The sequence below is a fragment of the Protopterus annectens genome, chromosome 8.part0 (assembly GCF_019279795.1).
Source record: "Protopterus annectens isolate FY-2018-M chromosome 8.part0, PAN1.0, whole genome shotgun sequence".
Classification (NCBI taxonomy): domain Eukaryota; kingdom Metazoa; phylum Chordata; order Ceratodontiformes; family Protopteridae; genus Protopterus; species Protopterus annectens.
This window is the reverse complement of record NC_056741.1, coordinates 149,801,974-149,817,497: the sequence shown is the minus strand read 5'-3', so window position 1 is coordinate 149,817,497 and position 15,524 is coordinate 149,801,974. Positions and strand designations below refer to the sequence as shown.

The 15,524-nt window shown below is 41.6% G+C and overlaps 1 protein-coding gene across 1 annotated transcript in view; it reads left to right on the top strand.

Annotated features, from left to right (window-relative positions):
• The window catches only part of LOC122808678 (alpha-2-macroglobulin-like), a 2,073,303-nt gene that overhangs the window by 460,596 nt on the left and 1,597,183 nt on the right, over positions 1 to 15,524 (top strand). Inside the window, exon 4 of the mRNA XM_044079658.1 lies at positions 4,114 to 4,240. Within this exon, the coding sequence (XP_043935593.1) occupies positions 4,114 to 4,240 (127 nt within the window). The remainder of the gene's footprint in view (positions 1 to 4,113; positions 4,241 to 15,524) is intronic.

Here is a 15,524-nt window from a genome sequence, read left to right as displayed (position 1 = left end):
CAGACACACTCCAAGTTTTATACCTTTATTAATTACATTGAACACTCTTTTCTACAGGCTCTCTCCTTAATTTGATATTACAGTGCATACGGAAGACCTATTCAGGACATATTATACCTTTATTGATAGGTTACAACACTCTTTTTCAGGCTCGCTCACTTATATTATATGACAGTACATGCAGAGATAGTATTCCAGACTTATTTTACCTTTATTACTGGGTTAGTACACTCTATTTCTGGCTCTCTGACTTATGTTATATAACAGTACATGCAGAGGATTTATTCAGCCCATTTTATAGCTGTATTATTGGGCTACAACACTTTTTTCATGCTCTCTCACATATATTATATAGCAATACATGCAGAATAATTACTAACCTGCCTGGTGGCGCAGCCTTAGCAGACTATCTGCATAGGCTTGCTGATTCATAGCATGGACACCTGCAGCTGTGAAGTAAATGAAGGGATATTGAGACATACCTATCCATTATTTAGACTATATTAGCATGTCTTACATACTGCATTCTATGGCTACCTACTTAGTAGTGGGGCAGCTTGCATATGACGGGCCTCCTGGATCCATTGGTTCAGGAGGTCCTGCATCCGTCTCTTCAGGTCTGCATGGTGGTGATGGACCTGCTCACCAGTCCGAGGGACGCCTGTGGCACTGGTGAGTTCATGAGCCAACCGGTTCCAAGCCTCTGCCTTATAGGTTCATAGGTTCATACTAGGCTATCTGCCCTAGGGCATTTATAAGCCTAGCCAGAGTGTTTTTGGCTTTTGCCACCCATTTTAAATTAATTTTGCTATGCCCTTTTTCGAGGTTAGTATACTGTGCCTCTAACAGTGACACAGAAGTGATACCCGGGGTAAACCTACGATCTCCCATCCACTCATCAAGATTCCTCTTGAAGAGAGTCAATGAGGGACTCTGCCTAACCTGGACTGGGATTTTATTCCAGAGTGAAGGGAGCTTCTGGGTTATGAATCTGTCCCTCCAGCCTGTCCTATTTATTTCAGTGCTAAGGTTCAAGTCTCTCGAGCGCGTAGCTCGATGGGATTTGGATTATCTGAGGTGCAGCATGTCCATTAATCCCGGGTTGGACATGGCTTTGTATGTCAGGCACAGATCGCCTCTGAGCAGGCGGTATGCCACTGAGTAGAGCTGGAGTTTCTTTAACCGGGCAGCATATGTCATCTGTTTGAGCCCTTTGATCCTCTTGGTGAGGTACATTTGGGGTCTTTCCAGTTGCTGCAGGTGTCTGGTAAGGTACATCCCGAAAGGGGCATTGTACTCAATTATGGGCGTGATGAGGGATGAGTAAAGAGGCACAATGACCTCCCCTGATCTAAATGTGAATTCCTTCATGATTAGGTGGGGTATATAAAATGTTTTTCTATCCACTGTGGCCACGTGGTTGTCAAATGAGAGATTGCTACCAACTTGGGTCCCCAGGTCCCTAATTACTTCTTCTGTACTTAATGGATTACCACCTATGTGGTAATTTGTGGGCACTTTGTTTTTGCCAAAGGGGATGACTATACACATTTTGGCATTTTGCTTGAGGCCATGGCTCTGGCACCAGTTGGCTATTTCTATGAGGCCCTTTTGGAGGATGCTTGTGTCGGCTGGAGAGTCGATTATGGCGCCTAGTTTGCAGTCATCTGCGTACTTGGTCAGCCACAGTCCTTCCATGTTTGCCTGTACCTCCGAGAAATATATACCGAACAAGAGAGGTCCCAGGACTGAGCCTTGTGGGATGCCACTTGTAACTGGTTTGGAGTCTGACATGGCTCCAGCAATTCTAACCATGTGGGTTCTGTCCTTGAGCCAGTTTGCAACCCATCTAGTGACATAGGGGTTTATATTTAAGCTGGTGAGCTTATCTATAATGCCTGAGTGGGGTATTGTATTGAAGGCTTTTGCGAGGTCCAGGTAGGCTGTGTGGACCACCTTTCCCTCGTCAATGGCCTTAGTGACTGTTTCAAAGAAATCGACCAGGTACTCCGTCCTTTGGAACTGGCCCTGCAGGAATTGAGACTCATGACGATGGACTAGGAGCCAAACCATGTATTTTGACTCCTCGATGCCCCAGCGTTGCGCTCTAAAGCGAGTACCCTCTCCAGCACCAGACATTCTAACTGCAGATGGGCGCTACAATCAGTTATGGCGAGTATTCCCGCCTATGGAGCTTAAATATGCCGCATTTCCCACACTTTTTTGTGATTGGCCGTTTTTGAAAATTCTTGGCTGACTGCAGACCTACTTAGCAATGGTTAATCTAACATTTATAAGTATATATATATATATATATATATATATATATATATATATATATATATATATGTTAACAGTGGGTGTTTATTTTAAGCTGTCGTGGCTTAGTGGTTCAGTACTTTGATTATGGTGCACAGTGTCCTGGGTTCGAACCTTGTCATTGCTTTTTATTTTACTACTGTCCAGACAGGTTAGGGTGTGTGGCTGTGTTTAAGCAACTTTGCTCTACGTTGCTCCATGTTGCACAACGGTGCGCTGGTTGGCGTGGCGCACACCTCCGCGCAAACCGATTGCACTGGGTAAAGTGCTATTTAGCTATAAGCAACTACATTGCGCTGGGTAAAGTGCTGCTTAACTATGGGCAACTATATTGTGCTGGGCAAAGCACTGCTTAACTACGGGCAACTATATTGTGCTCGGCAAAGCATTGCTTAACTGTGGGCAATTATATTGCGCTGGGTAAAACGTTGCTTAACTGCGGACAATTATATGTCAGGTTCCTTTATGAATATACATTTTGTTCACTGATACATAGGCCATTTCAATGCTTTTTAGTAAAAGTTTAATCATATATGTCAGGAATTATTTCATATACTCATTTTGAACATAAAATAGGAAGGGGAGTGGTGGGACTCGAACAGTGAATGCCTCCTCTTTGTGCGAACGCTCTACCACTACGCTATTACTATTTGGTATAATTTGCATACACATTCCTTATTATGCTCTTCCATGTTGAGATTGCTAACTGCAGCTAAGCAATGGGCACACCCGCGCAAATACGGACAGCTATATCGGGAATTAGAAAAAAAAATTAATGTTTTACTTTTTATAACTGTGCTGGGCGTTTACAATGTCAGGGAGTGTGGTGTTGGGTACATGGACATTTGAGCGGACTCGCTCTTGTGTGTTGACATTTTGCATTTCACACACTTGCAGGGGCGTGGACCTTTAGACTGCTCTGCAGTCGGACATGCCCCCTGCTTGCCTGCACGGTCCGTGTTAGACTTGGGGTAGAATCAGCGTGCCCTCATGAATATTCATGGCACGCTGACATCATACCATTCAACTGCAGCCTCCGAGTAAGACTTATTTAGTCTTACACAGAGGATTTGTGAATCCGGGGGTTAGTGTTTTTCTGCATTAACTGTGAGCGGGAAAGGAAATATGAGTCTATATTAACATTTTACAACATCACTAGTAAACTAGGACATTTCCTTTCCCACTCGATTTTAATGTGACAGCAGGGTGCAAGTCTTTAATCTGTGACTGTCCCATTTAAAACTGGGCAGGTTGTGTCCCTAGTGACCAAACATTTAAAAACAAATTGTGAAAAGAGACAGAACAACAGATGTTAAACTAAAATGTATCAAAATATTTGTTTGAGATTCCTTTGTTAGAAGCACCGGTATGCAGAGAAGGATATAGTCAATAATAGTAAGCAAGACTACAGTTTATTATGCTTTTCCATTTGTGAGCAAGATTGATGTGATTAACACATTTAACCCTTTTTCTATCCTAACACAAGTCTGGACAGACATATGCTATACAAGTACTGTGATACAATAGCTGTAAGATAGACATGAATACCCAGTACAAGACCATATAAAGATAAATGTCCCCCTGGTTAAACACCAGTACACAAGAGCCTGAAGAATATCCATGCAGTCTGTATATCCCTGGAACTGAACAATGTATACAAGACTCACAACAGTTTGGCAGACATGTATTTTAAAATGCTAACATAAGTGAAGAAAGAGAACAGTAGACATCAGTCAGATAAAATGTGTGACTGTACATATTGAAAAACAATATATTTTGTGTAATACTCCTCAGGTACAAGTGACCCTTGAAAAATCTGAAGATTTCGAGATATCCTCCTGTGAAAGATGTGAATATTCCAGTTGCATCTGTGGTGGTAGAACAAAGGCATTTGTTTGGAACATAGTCCCAATAACCCTTGGTAAGTATGCTGTTTATAGTGATCATTTTATTGCATCCCAGGTCTGCTATTCAGAATATACATTCTCATTTACTCGAATACTATCAACTAATGTGCGTTCATTGATTTGTACTACTTGTGCCTATAGCTTACATTTGCAGTAATATGGAGAAGATAGTCTAACAGACCCAGTGACTTGCCACACCATTCTTCAACCTTATTTCTCCTCAGGAAATCCCAAAATAACCCATGTATCATGTATAAGGCAAAACATTTATTCTATATAGTTATTGCATTACGGAGATATGTATTTTCTTTTAAATTCGTTGTTCCTTAGAAAGTTAATTTCTTGATAACTGGCCAACTAGTATTCTTAAAGAGTTTACATATTGTATGTCATTCTTGAAATTGACTTTCTAAGTTCAAAAGTGCCAGCCACAGAACTATGTTACTTAATTTTAATTAACCTCTTGAAGATCTTCATTCTAATTTCTGTGACTGTATAAATTCAGATTTCATAATTCACCCTGCCTGTACCACATAATTGAGCAGATGCTCATGTGGACGCAAGCTCACACACACATACACACACACACACACACACACACACACACACACACACACACAAACAAAACTAAGAAAGAAATGCATATATATATATTTTTTTTTTTCTAAGTATTGGATCATAGTAATTTCAGTAGCTTATTAGTTCTCTAAAAATCAAATGCAGTGGATTTTTCCTAGTTAAAAAAGATATATCAGTAGGCAGTTCACATTTTCATTATGGTCACTTATCCCTACAAAAAGGATATGTTTCTTAATGTTTTCTTGTGGCAATTAATTTTCAAAGTCTTGCAGACACTAACAGCTGTAATGTGAATGCCTGTCAATGACCTTAATGAAGCATTGTTTCCAAGCAGCAGGAGTAAATATCATTGATGGACAAGCTGAATTAAACTTAATTGATTATTTGGTAAACAATTGCAAGCAAGTAGTTAACTGCCAAAATTTTAAATAAATTAACAGTTTGGCAAAAAGCTGTATTACAATAGGTTAGAAATACACTTAAAAAAATCTTTGGTTTCCAGCCATTCACAGTAACCATAGATGTTCATCGTGTTTCACTGTTGCAGTTCTAACCAATGGGTTATCCGGCTCCCATTAGCCCTCGATCAGCCAGAATACCAAAGGTAAGTAAAAATGACATCGGCTGTCATCGCTTGTAAAGGATGTCAGGGCGTCCGATACAAAAGGAGGCAGCCGACATCACTTCCTCAGTCTTCCTTGCCTCGGAACCTGAAGCAAAAGCATTTCTTGCACGAGTGCCGGTTGGCAATTTACCTTTTTTGTTTCCGACTACAAAGTTAAAGTCAACTACAGCTAAGTACCCTTTTGGGGATCCTGTTTTCTTGCCTTAACGAATGTCAGAAAAGGTTAATAATTGTCTTACCTGTGGAAAGCAGATTCCCCATATAGATTTGCATTCCTATTGTATTTCATGTTTAGGCCTTGACCACAACGTTCCTAATTGTGATCTTTGTGCTTCCTTTAATCTGCGTATTATTCATCATCGGGCTAAGCTTTTAGCTAAGCATTTTGGAGTTTGGCCTAAGTTTGTTGGTATGGTGTCTGCTGGTCTTTAGGCTTCAGATATCTCCAAGAAGCGTAAAGATAAGGACCGCGACAGGCTTCCAAAGGTCAAGTCCTCGAATGATGTTAGGTTGGTCGTCAGTCATGCGGTAGCCAGTGAGGCACCTTTGCAGCCCCTGCAGCCCACAGATTTTCAATCGCAGGCCTTGGTTGAGACCATTTCAGAGGCCCCCAGGCCTCCGACTTCCATTTTGCCTTCTGACCTTCTGCCTGTTGCCTCTTCAGCTGGATTCGGAGCTGCAAAGCTGACTCCGGTGTCCGAGAACTCCGTTCTTCATTCAGACAGCAATCACATACCGATAACTTCGGCTGCAACTTCGGTGGTTGCCAGGCCTCTTGAGTGCTTTAGACTTGCAGGTAAATCTTCCAGTCGTAAGCCTGTGAAGAAGCAGGCTCCAGTTTCCTCTCGTTCCCAACATTCTCAAATGGTTAAAATGGCTGATGACCTTTTGACTCTTATTAGGGGTTCACAGCCTCCTTCTTCAAAAAGAGGTAGAGATGTCTCTCCTGAGGCTTTGTCCTTTTCAGGTTCTGATACTTCTAGCATTTCTGTTGATGAAGAAGAAGTTTCTCAAGCTTTCTCTCCCTTTGAAGATTCAGATGCAGAGGAGTCCATCCTGTCTGCTTCTCCTCCAGACGATTTCTCTTTTGGTGATACTTTAAATACTCTCAGGGAACATTTTAAGTGGGAAACTCAGGATATCCCCTTTCTAAGAAAAGGATTAGAGAGTTTTTGGATTTGCCTCAGCATAAGCCTTTGGCTATTCCACCTGTGTTGGAAGTGGTTGATGATGTTTTTCTGGACAATTCCTTGACTCCAAATTCGGTTCCTCCTGCTCCCAGGAAACCTGACAGGTACTATAGAGCCCCTGATTCTCATTTGTTTCTTTTCAGGAATCCATTGGCTGAACCAGAGGTTATTTCTCAAGGCCCTAAAGGAGTCAAGGCCACTGTTACTACAAATCCTGTTCCTTCTGACAGGGAATCTAGGAACCTAGATAAGTGGGGTAAAAAGGTTTATACCTCTGCCACTCTTGCTATTAGGTCTACCAATTGTCTTTTTCATATGCTGAAGTACCAGCAGCACACCTAGGATAGCAGATGTGCCTCAGTTGGCGGAGAGTAATGATATGCAGAATTTGCTGAATAAACATTCATTACATTGTGGTTTTGCCATTCTAGAAGCCTCATGTAGGGCTACAGCTACTGGCTCTGTTTTTAGAAGGCACACTTGGCTCAGGGAACAGCCCCTACCAGAGCCTGTTAAAGCTAAGCTTTTAGATGTACCTTTGCATAAGGACAGTCTTTTTGGCAGCAAAGCAGAGGAAGTGCTCACGAAACTGGAAGACAAGCCCATGTCTATGCAGACAGTTAAAGACTTTCTGCAAGTTCATCCTCCTTGCTTTAGCAGTAATTACCCTTCTAAGAGTTGGACATTCCCTGATACCAGCAGGCGGAGCCGTTCTAGGACTAGAGGTTATAAATCTTCTAGGAGACAGGTGGCTACCCCTCAAAGGTCTAAGCGTTGGCAGGCTTCCTCTTCAAAGACGGGACGTTCTAAGCTCGCATCTCAATCTAAACATTCTCAATGACTCTGTCTAACTTCTGCCTGTTCTTGCCTGCCCGGAGAGTCCTTTAGGGGGAAAGTTGGCCCTTTTTACAAATGTCTGGGCCACCATCACGAACGACAAATGGGTACTTAGAACTATATCCCTAGGGCACAAGTTTTCTTTCCACACCTTTCCAGTACCCAAAGGATTCCCAGAAGCTCCTCCAAACCAAATGGCAGAAGTAGAAAAGCAAATTTTGAATCAGTTACATCTGGGAGCAATAGAATCAGTTCCTGCTCAGCAGGTAGGCCAGGGTTTATATCCCAGACTTTTCCTAGTTCCAAAAAAAGAAGGCACCTGGCATCCTATCCTAGATCTAGCCATCCTGAACTCTTTCTTGATAATTCCAAACTTCAAAATGCTCACTCTGCATCAGTTGCTGCCAGTGTTAGAAAAGGATTCCTGGCTGGTAACGTTGGATCTCAAAGAAGCTTATCTGCACATCCCTATCAGGGAAAGTTGCAGGCAATACCTTCGTTTCAGGGTGAGTAAGCAACATTATCAATTCTCTGCGTTGCCCTTTGGCTTATCTACTCCTCCCAAAGTTTTCACAAAGTGCCTGGCTCCAGTCATTGCTTTTTGCAGGCAAAGGAAAATTCAGATTTATCCATACTTGGATGACTGTCTAATTCAAGCAAATTCTCAGGAACAGCTGTTAAAGGATCTAGAATTTGTAAAGACTCTTCTCTCTTCCCTGGGTTACACCCTCAATGTGGAAAAATCAAAAATGGTGCCATCCAAAGAGATAACATTCCTGGGAGCGAGTCTGAACACAGCCACCCAGATGATATATCTCACCCAGGAGAAGCAGACAACTCTTTCAGTTTACTTCAAGGACTTGGCAAGCCTGCCCCAGCTCCCTGCAAGGAAATACCTGCAAGCTCTGGGATTCATGGCCTCTTGCATTCTCATGATTCCATATGCAAAACTGCATATGAGGAAATTGCAATGGTACCTCAAGAACACTTGGTGTCAACACACGCAGGACCTGGATGTGATAATTCCTCTGCTTTCATGTCTGTGGACAGAGTTTCTATGGTGGGCAACAGCCTGTCTACAGAACAAAGGCATGCCTTTTCGTCCACCCCTGGCCACACAAGTTCTTACTACAGACACATCGGACTACACCTGCGGAGTTCACCTGGATGACAGATGCACACAGGGAAGTTCGAATGCTCAGCACAGCAGATGCACCTGCAATAAATTTAAAGGAGTTGATGGCAGTCCAGCAGGCTTTACTAGCTTTCAAGCATCTTCTTTCTCCATGGACCCTGCTTGTCAGGACAGACAACACCACAGTCATGTGGTACATCAACAAGCAGGGAGAGACACATTCTTACCTCCTGTGCAGACAGATCATGAGTCTTTGGTCCATAGCAGCATCCTTGGGCTTGCATCTCCTAGCTCAGTTTCTTCCAGGAAGGTTCAGTGTTTTGGAAGACCAGTTGAGCAGACAGACCCTGGATCCTCATGAGTGGCAGCTGAACAGAGCAGTTTTTTACAGCATCATTCAATGTTGGGGCATTCCTCAAGTGGATCTCTGCTCTACCTCTTTTTTGCACCAGACAGCATCACAGCAGAGCCTGGAAAGTGGATGCTCTGTCCTTCACTTGGATGATGCTGTCAGTTTATGCCTTTCCTCCTCTTCCTCTTCTTCTCAGAGTATTATTGAAGATCAGGGGCGAACAACCAAGGACTATTCTCATAGCTCCGGACTGGCCCAGGCAACACTGGTATCCACTGCTTCACAGTCTCTCTCAATTTCCTCCTTGGCATCTTTCTCTGAAGCCAGATCTTTTGGTTCAGGAAAGGAGAAACATTCTACATCCTCATCTTCAGTCTCCCCATTTGGCAGCATGGCTCATTGTATGACTCCATCCTTTTCTTCTTCCCTTTCCCAGCAGGTGGTTGACATGCTGAGAGAGGCCAGGAGGCCTAGCACTAGGAAGTCTTATGCTGGCAAATGGGAAAGATTCTCTCATTGGATGCAGGCTAGAGGGGAATCGTCTTCTCAGCCTACCCTTCCTCTAATCCTGGAATACCTGGCTGATTTGCTTCAGGGTGGTCTTTCTTTTTCCTCTATCAGAATACATTCTTCAGCCATTTCTGCTCATTGTTCTTTTGAACAACTCATTTTCTCTCATCCTCTGATGAAAATGTTTCTCAGAGGTGCTTGCAACTTAAAACCTCCCAAAAGGGCGCCTACTCCAGCCTGGGATCTTAATTTTGTTTTAGAGAAACTCACTCTTCCTCCTTTTGAGCCAGCTGCCACTACAAATTTAAAGTTTCTCTCAGGGAAGACTGCCTTCCTATTGGCTATAACTTCAGCAAGGAGGGTTTTGGAGCTGCATGCTTTGATGGCTGTGGAGCTTTTTATTATTTTTCCATGCAGATAGGGTCTCTCTGAGAACCAACCCCTCTTTTATGCCTAAGGTAGTTTCCAGTCTGACTCTTAATCAGTCCATACACCTTCCTACCTTCTTTCCTAATCCTCGAAATAGAGGTGAAAGGATTCTACATTCTCTTAATGTGCATAGACAGCTCAGCTTTTACCTGGATAGGACTAAAGACCTTCGGAAATCAGCACAGCTATTGGTCAGCTTTGCCCGTGGAGCCCAGGGCAAGGCTATTTCTAAGCAAACCATTTCTAAATGTATTGTTCATTGTATTACTTTTTTTTATTCCTTTCATGACAAGGTTCCTCCTCAAGGGGTTAGGACCCACTTAACTAGAGCAGCTTCCACTTCTGCAGCCTTTTTAAGGGGTGTCCCTACTAAAGACATTTTGGAGGCTGCCGCATGGTCTTCTGTTCACACTTTCACAAAGCATTATAATTTGCCTTTGTTTTCAAGAGCCAGGGCAGGGTTTGCCACTGCTGTTCTGCAGGGCATTATTTCCAGTCCTTGATTCTGTTGGTTCCTCCTCCCTTTTCTCTGCACTTTGGTAATCAACCCATTGATTAGGACTGCAAGAGTGAAACACGATGAACATAGTACAGTTGTGTACACTTACCATAAATGTAGATGTTCGAGTGTATTCACTGTTGCAGTCCTGCTTTCCCTCCCTCCTTCCCCCTTTTCTCTTTTCCTAAGGTACAGGCTAATTTTGGTTTAAGCCTTGTTTTCTAGGGGCTTCTGACTGTTATGGCAAGAAAGACTGAGGAAGTGATGCTGGTTGCCTCCTTTTGTATCAGACACCCTCATGTCCTTTACAACTGACAACAGCCGACGTCATTTTTACTTACCTTTGGTATTCTGGCCGATCGAGGGCTACCGGGAGCCAGATAACCCATTAGTTAGGACTACAACAGTGACTACACTTGAACATCTACATTTATGGTAAGTGTACATGACTGTACTTTTTCTCTGAGCCCTAGCAAAAGCATAATCAGCATGATGTGAATGTCCTTATTAACAGAATGTAATAACAAGCATTTGCCCAGGAGTTCTTGGTGTCCACAAGTCTTTTAAAATTAATTTTCAGCAAGAACATTTTAAACTAAACATATTCTTTTCATATGACTATGTGATTGCATCATCAAATATGTGATTTAAATACTGGTATATATATGTTTTTAACTAGGATGAATTCAGTACACATATTCTTTAAGTGATTACAGCCGAGTGATGCCTCCAGGTGCTTGTGAAGTTACATCCTACTAACGCCTCTAGGCATCAAATATTGCTTGTTTATATTTGCATTAATAATTCCAAAATCATGCTACATACAGAGTATTAATACATTTAATTTTAAAGTTTACCCAATGGAAAAACACAACTGTATTAATATTTGACCTCTATCTAGTGCGGGTAAAGCGGTATTACTTGTTGTTCACATAATATTTATTTATATTGCCATAAATGTCATGTTTTTCAAATATCTCAACAACCTAGAAGCACAGACAGGTCTGCTTAGGCTCGTATGAAAGCTCTCAGTTGGAGTAACAAAATGCTGATAGCCGGCCTTAGGCATAGGCGAACTAGGCGCCGCCTAGGGCGCTGCTGTAGTAGGGGCGCTTTTCCAGTATTTATTTGGTGTAGGTAGAGTAGGATGGGGGCACCTGATGGTGTGGTGGAGGGCGCCGTGGAGCCCTTTTGCCTAGGGCACCAGTTGACCTAAGGCCATTCCTGCTGATGACAGTATGTGTGTAACCTGAGGTGTTGCTAAGATATTGTAAGCTGTTTACAAAATATTGCAAACTTAAGAGTTACAGGGTTTACCCTGACTTATAAAATATAAAATACTGGTAAAGACCTAGAACCTAAAGAATACTACCAGTATAAAACTGCGCTGAAGAGTCTGAAATGTACACTTTTTTAGTAAGCTGCATGGTTCCAGAGATATGAACATCTGTTTGAAATGTGAAGACATAATTTGATTCTATAAAAAATCTTAGGCTCCGCCTATTGTAAGTTACAGTGCAAACTTCCAGAGCTCCATTGGAGAGAATGAGTTAAGACTCTAAGAAACACATTAGTAACACAGAATCAAGAATATGAATCTGCACTAAATTATTGTAGAACTAAATCCCATATAATCTGATTATTAACTCCCCTAAATTCTATTTCTTTATTGTTAAAATTCAAAATATATCCTTCTTTTACTAAGAATCTGTAGCTGGAATTCAGAAAGGATTACTGTGAGCAGTAGGCCTTACCATCAGCAGCTTCCCCCTTGCAGTAGCACTTTCTGATTCTAAGACCATCCTACTGCTAGGATTTCCTGTTAGCAGGAGTATCAGCACAGAGGGTGGGCCTGCTGGCTGTAGTGGATGCTAATGAGGCAATCTGGGGAATTGGCTAATGCTGATTAGCCATGTGCTTCCCGACAGAAATGTGTGTGGCTACTGGTTTATGCTGCAGAGTAATTCAGACAATTACTGGGATGTGTAAATTACCATAGTCAGCAGGAAAAAAAATGACAAAAAATGAATACTTTCAAAAGATAGTAGGCAGCCATTCTTCAATGGAAAAAAGTTGTGATGTAGGTAGGTTTACTGAAATTTAGCATAGATGTGTGTATTGGGGTGTATTAGTGTGTGTATGTGTTTTGATTGGGGCATGAATGGATGGAGTTGGATGAAAGTATGTGTGTGTCTGCTTGAGTGGGCACACTTGGAGGATTAGGTAAGGAATACAGAATGGATATTTGAGTGTAGGTGCATGTGTTGTGTGCATGAGGGGGGTTGATGTTGAGTAGATGTGTGCATAAGGTGGTTGATGTTGAGTGGAAATGTGTGTGTGCGTGGGGGGGTGTTGAGTGGATGTGTGTGTGTGTGTGTGTGTGAGTGTGTGTGTGTGTGTGTGTGTGTGTGTGTGTGTGTGTGTGTGTGTGTGTGTGTGTGTGTGTGTGTGTGTGTGTGTGTGTGTGGAGGGGTGATGGTAATTGGATGTGTGTATTCGGTTGATGTTGAGTTTGTGTGTATGCCCATGTCTAATTAAGTGACTGTACCTTAGGTACAGGTAGCAGGAGACTTAAGCTTTCAAATCTACTTCCCATCTCTCTACAGTTTTGCTTTTGCCTCATTCGTGTGCTCTGTCCTTGAGCAAGCCACTTAACCAGACAGTGCTTTGTGCAAATATCCTGTAGCTGGTTAGAGATAACCAAGTAATGGGATATTGGTATGACTACGGGTGGGGGTGCAGTCTTGTATTCTGCCAAGGACCCCATATGACCATGATCTAGGTGTGTGTGTGTGTGTGTGTGTGTGTGTGTGTGTGTGTGTGTGTGTGTGTGTGTGTGTGTGTGTGCGTGTGTGTGTGTAAGTGTGCATGCAGATGAATGGATAAGTGTGTCTGTGAGCCTGATCGAATGTGTGTTGGGGAGGTTGATTGGTGTGTGTGTGTGTGTGTGTGTGTGTGTGTGTGTGTGTGTGTGTGTGTGTGTGTGTGTGCACGCGCACAAATGTCTGAATGTATGTGTGGGCTTGGGGGGTTCCTCAACGTGATGTATGGGCCACCAGTGTAAGCACTAATGTAGTCACAGGTCTGTTAGTGATAGAGGTAAAAGCATATAATTTAGAGACATGCTAATAAGCCAGTAATGAGGTTTTCTTCATTGCAGCTAAAGCTGTCTTTGAATTGCATTTTTCAGTGATTGTATAAATTGACTTACCTGCGGTAGGCAATTTACATGAATGGCAGAGATTTCTCAGACTCTCAGTGCATATCTTTCACACCAGGCAGGCCCTCAGGTTACTTGATTTCATTATTTGCTCAACACTAATCCATACATTGTGATGCTTCCATTTATAAAACATAACCTTGTATTCCAAAGTGTCTTCTTTAAGAGCCTTTTTACTACATCCATGACATCAGCTCTAAGCAACTATTAGTGTGCTCTTCTAAGTTCAAGACTTTCATATAGTTCACTTTGCTGCTCAGTATAGGTTGGTATCATATGACGTTCAGTTTCCTGTATTTTAATGAACCACTCTGTATCTGTCTGGAAAAACCTAGAAGTCTGTCATTTTTGGCACTTGCACATTCCTGCTTTAATAGGAGTTGAATTTTATGGGCACCTTAGTGCATCTCTCAGTTCGCTACAATAACTGTACATAAAGCTTCTAAGTGGCATTTCACTTTTAGTGTTATTTTTGGGCATGTTATTCATCATATCACAGAGTAAAATTTACATTACCATTAAACAAAAAAGAGTTCAATGAATGTCGTTTTTACACAGCTCATTAGCAGAAACAGTATTTGAAAACTCAAAAGTGTTATTATTTTTGTGAGGGGCATCGCCATGCATCCCATGTTATGATTTTTTAGTAATTGGCAGACAGGCACAATAAATTCAGCTTTGTTATACCCACATACTTTCATACTTAACAAGTACCCAGTCATGAATATGTATTACATTTAGAATGTCTGAATCTGGCAGCACATTTTTCAAAACATGTATCCACTGACCTAACATGCATCGTTTTGAAATAACCAAACCTGATGAACTTTTGGTGGAGCACCTTAACTGGGATATGATGCATACTTTTTAGACTTCTTTGAAATCTAATGGCACATTGCAGCTTGTTATCCTTTGGTAGACTAGTCACAATTTGTTGATTTCTGAAAACAATAAAGAGGTCCCTTAAATATCATTAGTTTGCATGAGTGTGTGGATAGAATCCCTTACTCAGAAGTTATGTTTGTGCCTTTCAATAAAGCTGGAACCATCTCAGCAAAAAGCAGGCCAGTTGTATTATTAATGACACAAAGGTTATATTTGTAGCAACCTAGACTTGAGAATATTTAATTTTCCTTTTTTTTTTTTTTTTTTTAAGTTTTTGTTTTTTATTTTGGTTTGAGGGGGCTGAAGAGTTTAATCTTTACAAAAATGCTTTTTGATGTTTACCCTTTGGAATTAAGCAGGTATGCTGGGTGGCTTCCAGTTTGAACACAGATGGTTCATCTCAGCTAACAAGGGCCTACACTGAAGAATTTCCAAGGACTAAGTTTAAACTTTTGTGGAGTCAGAATTGAAGAGTTTCACATAATCTTGGATGTAGTACCCACATTTATTTTCTAAACTCAGCATAAATGACTTGCATAAAACTTCATTTTACTAGTCTGCATAACACTAACATATTTTGTTCAAATTATTTGATGTTTATGTATTTATTTTTCATTTATTTTATTTATATTTGTGTACAGGGGTAGTGTACTGATCAGAGCTGACCAGTTTTGGGTCCACTTTTAAATTTTGAAATACCAAAATCTCGAGTTTTGAGATACCAAACTCAAAATATCGAGATTTTGGTATCTCGAAACTCAAAAGTGAGCAAACAAAAATAAAACAAGTAAAATAATGTTTTTGCAGGGGGGCTGCACCCCCCCATCCCCCCTATTTTAATATACCAACTCTGAGATCATGCTGCAGTAAAGAGAACGGTAAGTGGAATGGGAGCATTACCGTTCTCTTCACTGTAGAGTGATATCGCAGTTGGTATATTTAAGTAGGGGGTGTGGATGGTGCAGGGGGACTTGCCCCCCCTATAAAAACACTATTTTAGCTGACTTTTTTTTTATTTTCTTCACTTTTAAGTTTCA